General features: G+C 27.1%; 1 protein-coding gene across 1 annotated transcript in view; it reads left to right on the top strand.

Moving 5' to 3' along the window:
- Window positions 1-5,011, top strand: part of LOC117170075 (eukaryotic translation initiation factor 4 gamma 1-like) — a 129,614-nt gene that overhangs the window by 116,457 nt on the left and 8,146 nt on the right. Inside the window, exons 13-16 of the mRNA XM_033356597.1 lie at window positions 3-80; window positions 2,026-2,299; window positions 2,553-2,656; window positions 2,772-2,994. Of these exons, the coding sequence (XP_033212488.1) occupies window positions 3-80; window positions 2,026-2,299; window positions 2,553-2,656; window positions 2,772-2,994 (679 nt within the window). The remainder of the gene's footprint in view (window positions 1-2; window positions 81-2,025; window positions 2,300-2,552; window positions 2,657-2,771; window positions 2,995-5,011) is intronic.

The raw sequence follows: 5,011 nt of genomic DNA, 5'->3' as shown, positions 1-5,011 counted from the left end.
TGCAACACAGAGACGAGGAGAACCTAGAATGCTTATGTAAACTGTTATCGACAATAGGAAAAAATTTGGAAACTAATGATGTAAGTATTTCGAAATGATAGAAAAAAATGTTTATTCAACCAAATTTTTAACTAAGTTTTCTGCTCTTGTTCTTTTTTTGGGGGGAATTTATCTTTGTCTTTTTGAAAATTCAATTACTTGCGTTTAAAAGCTAAACTCTTTTTTTAAAAAATAATTTTTTGTGTTGGAAGATTCGTCATTTTAATTAAAAATCCATCTTTTTGCGAAAATGTAGCTACTTTGTTGAAAATTAATTTCTTATCTAAAAATTAAATTATTTACTTTTGATCTTAGCAAACTTCAAGTTTTTATTATTTCAATAATTTTGTTCAATTTAGAAAAGTGATTTCTACTTTATCTGCAGTTGCAGTCTTTTTTTTGCGATAAAGAAATATTTAAGTTTAAAAAAAATTTGATCCATTTCAAAATTGCTCACAATTAAAAAGTTCCGTCTGAGAAATTTTCGAAAAAGAAAGTGCTTCAAGTAGTTTTCAGAGTAGTAGTATTTTAATTGAAAATTCATATCTGTTTGAAAATATAACTACTTTGTTGAAAATAATTTTTCCGCTAAAAATCTAACGTACAGTATGAAATTTAACTATTTTTCAGAAAGTATGATTTTTTTGGGGCTAAGAATTAAATTTTTAATGGAAAATTGAACTATTCGATTTTGGGTTAAAATTTTATTTCATTTTTTTCATAAAAATTCAACCATTTGGTTGAAAATTGATACTTTATATTTAAAAATGAAATTATTTTTCTGAAAATTCGTCTTTTGTAGAAATTTAATCTTACTGTTGGATAATAAAATTCAGCTATTCCAGTTGAAAATTCATCAATGTGGTCGAAAGAAAATTTTTTCAACTAAAAATTTAACCTTTCCATTTTGGGTGGAAAATTCAACTTTTCCAGTTCAAGTTGTAATATTTTGAATGCAAGTTTGTCTTTTTAAATTGAAAATATGTTTAATTAATTGAAAATTCACCTTTCAGGTTATTTGCTTGGAAAGTGAACTATTGTTGAACATTAATTTTGTTTTATTGAAGATTCATAATTTTAGTTAAAAATTAATTTCTTTGGATGAAAACGAATTTTTTTATATTTGAAAATTTAACTATTTTCCTGAAAATCTGATTTTTGTAATGTTTGTTAAGATTTAAGTTTTGAACGGAAAATTAGACGCCTCTATTTTTAGTTGAAATGTTGTCTTTTTTTTATGAAAATTCAACTATTTGGTTGAAGGTTCATATTAAAAAAAAAAATATTTTTTTGAAAATTTAAATCATTTGTGGAAAATTCGTATTTTTCCATAAAAATAATTTTATTGAAAATTCAATTTTTCCGTATTTGTACAATTCACCATTTTGGTTGACAATTTATTTTATCGAAAAATTATATTTTTTGGTAGAAAATTATTCTTTTTGTTTAAAAGTTAATCTTATTTAAAAATCCAACTTTTTGGTTAAAAATCCAGTATTTTAGTTAAATATTTATCATTTTAGTTTAAAATTCATTGTATCTCTCAAATCATGTGCTTCCTTGTTCTAATAATTAATTTAATAACATTTGTTATTGTTTATATAATAAGAATTTTATTTAACAATTTTATTGATTTAAATATTGAAAATCAAATAATTGAAATTGTTTGAACACTTCCCAATTTATGTTTTAATTTTAATATCAATTCCTTCATTAAAAATTTTATATTTATCAGATGAAATATATTCTCCTATTATGTCAATTAAAAGAATTGCTCAAACTCAGATCTTGACATTTTTCTCCGTGTATAATTGTCTAATTTTTTAAATATTAGTGCAAGTTTTATGTATCGTGATGACAAAATTTAATCTGAAAAATGATTTTATGCTGTGACAGCCCTTTTGCTCTGATATTTCCTAAAAATTGAATATCTTCCAGGCGATCGTGAATTTGATTTAAACTCGACTTTTTTTGTTTTGTTTTTAGGACTTGAAGGAATATATAAAGACTATGAGCAGTATCGTGAATGATAAGGGACCTAATAAAATAAGTTCCCGAGTTCGTTTCATGATCCAAGACGTAATCGACTTGAGGTCGAATAAATGGGTGCCCAGGAGAGATGATAGTAATCCTAAGACTATGGACCAAATCCAACGAGAGGCAGAGTCGGAGCGTCTAGACGCGCAGTTCAACACTCCTTTCAACACACCTATGAACACTCCACGAAAGGACGATCGAGGCGGCGACAGGAGAAGAAATCGTAAGAAACTTTATATTTATTAAGAGAGAAAAGAGTTCAAATTCCAGAAAACTAGGTTTAATCATTTCTAAGTAAATATTACTGAAATTTTTCTATCGACAAGGAAAAAATAGATTATGATGATACCTAATGTCATGCCAGACTGGAGTTTCTGATGAAGCGTGATTGTAGAAAAATATTCTGAGATTATCGGTTGCAAGCAGTAGGGGCCATTTTTTATGGAACGGCTTCTAACGGAGATTTCTATTTTCAGGTGGAATGGGAGGTGGAAATTCCGAAGATGGTGGCTGGATTCACCCTGTCAAAACTACGAGAACTGCCTACTCTGTTGAGACTTCAAAACTTAAAAATAAGCCTGTGAGTATTTGAGATTTATAAAATTTAATGGCGTTTTGTTTTCTTATCTTTTTTATTTATTTATTTGTTTATTTTTTTAAATTATAATTAATGTTATTTCCTCGTTTTCTTGTAGCCGTCTATGGACGATCTTCAACTAGGAAGTAGAAATGCTTATGTGTTCCATAAGAATGTTCCCACTGGAGGAACCACCGTAAAGACTGTGACGCCTAATAAATTTGCATGCCTAGAAAATATGTCATCGTTCGAGCAGGACAAACGTCCTCCGTTGCAACTCTCCGGCTCGAGGTCTACCGGACCACGAGAATACGGAAGATCGGACTACAAATCTTCTTTCGGTAAGTCAAGATTATTCACAATAGAAAAAACAGGGGGATGTCTACCTGGAAAACTTGAAATTGACAGGGAATTTTTATCAAACTGGAAAATCATTAAATAGTCGGGCGTTTTTTTTTTTCAATTGAAATATAAAATTTAATAACAATGTTTTTTCATTTGTAAAAGTATCTTTATATTACTATATTTAACTTTGTTGTTAAAAATTTGTATTTTTATGTTGAAATCATTTTTTTTTTTTAAATTTTATTATTGAACTACTCTGTTTTTGTTCGGATATTGATAGTTTTTAGTTCAAAAACTACTCAACTCTTTTGATAAAAATTAATTTTTTGTGTTGATTCAGAATTTTAATTTAAAATGCATCTGGTTGAAAAATGAGCCATTTGGATAATAATTATTTTTTTCTTAGACTGCAATTTTTTTGTTTCATTTTTTTAGTTAAAGATTTAATTATTCTAGTTAAAGATTCCTAATTTAAGATAAAAATAATTTTTTTGTTTGTTTAAAATTCATTTATTTCAGTTGAAAATGATTTATAACAAAGTATGTAACGATTCCAATGGATTCCATTATTTTCTTTGAAAATTAATCTCTTTGGTTGAACGTTAATTTTTGCTGTAAATATAAGTGTTCAATTTTGGGGTAAGAATTTAGCTTTTTTAGTGAAAAAACTTCTTGTGTTTTTTTTTTTTTTTTAAATTAATCTTTTTCATTGAAAAATGAACTATACCATTTAAAGTTTCATCATTTCAGTGAAAAAAAATCAACCTTTTGAGTTTGGCTGAAAATTATTTTTAAACTAGAAACTCAAATGTTAATCTTTTGATTGAAAATTAAACTCTTTAATTCAAAATCCAAATATTTATTGAAATGTTTTAATTCAACATATTGGTACTTGAAAAAATTAGGAGTTTAAGGTTATTTAGATTGAATTTAATAAATAGTATTTACAATAATTTTACCTGAATATGCAGTAAATTCTGAATATAAGATGATACAATAAAAACTTGTTTAAATTATTATTCAAATTCATGAACTTTAGCGACCGTAATTGATTAAAAAATTATTAATTATATTTAATTAATAATATGTTTAAGAATATCTTGAAATTGTTTTTAAAAATTGCGAAATATTTGAGTAGCTCCGTGCTATGAAAAATTAATCCTAGAAAAAAACATTGTCTGTCTGATGAAAAAACCTAGAACTGTCAGGGAATTGTTTTCCTGGACTTAAGTAGACATCCTGGAAAATTCTTTGAGAACATGTTTAAGGTGAAAAACCCAGTAAGTGATATACGACCAGTGAGTGACACTCTGGATTAATTTCTTTATTTCCTTGAAAAGTTTATTTGAAATCGAAATGTAAATGAAGTTTTAGTAAAAATCAGCATGCTTCAATATTAACCCTTAAAGGGCGCACAATTTCGTAAAATTATATAAAGAGCATACTGGGCGTTAGGCACCCAAGGGTATTCAAACGTGTCCTGTGCCGACGGTATTGGAACGTTTTTTTTACAAGAAAATCTATTAATGATGTTTAATCTATCTAGTTGGAGAAAAAGGTTTCATAACAGTTTTTGAAATTTGAAGTAGTTAAAAAATTCTCTTTGGAAAAAAATTAAAAAATGACTTCTTTCACTCTAAAAATTCATAACTTTTTAAGTTTTTGGAATTTTTACTTAAAATTTTACTTGAATACTTCCGAGATACGGCGCTTAAAAAATAAAATGAGTCTTATAGTTTTCGTTCCAAAGAATCTATTCATTCTAAAAAGTAAAAGCTTCAATTCAATGAAAAATGAGACACCATACGTTGCGTGATAGAAAAATAGGTTTTCATGGCATGTGTCAATCTGGCGCCATATGTTCCTTTTTCTTGAATTCATATAAAACTCATATAAAACACAAAAAATATCAATAATTACACAGGCCAACAATTCTCAGAACCAGAGACCAGACCTACTATACCCGAAGGTTTTTGCTGCGCTGAATCCGAATCTGACCTCAGAAAAATTCCA

Source organism: Belonocnema kinseyi, chromosome 3, assembly GCF_010883055.1.
Source record: "Belonocnema kinseyi isolate 2016_QV_RU_SX_M_011 chromosome 3, B_treatae_v1, whole genome shotgun sequence".
NCBI classification, from domain to species: Eukaryota; Metazoa; Arthropoda; class Insecta; order Hymenoptera; family Cynipidae; genus Belonocnema; species Belonocnema kinseyi.
This window is presented reverse-complemented; position numbering and strand designations above follow the sequence as displayed.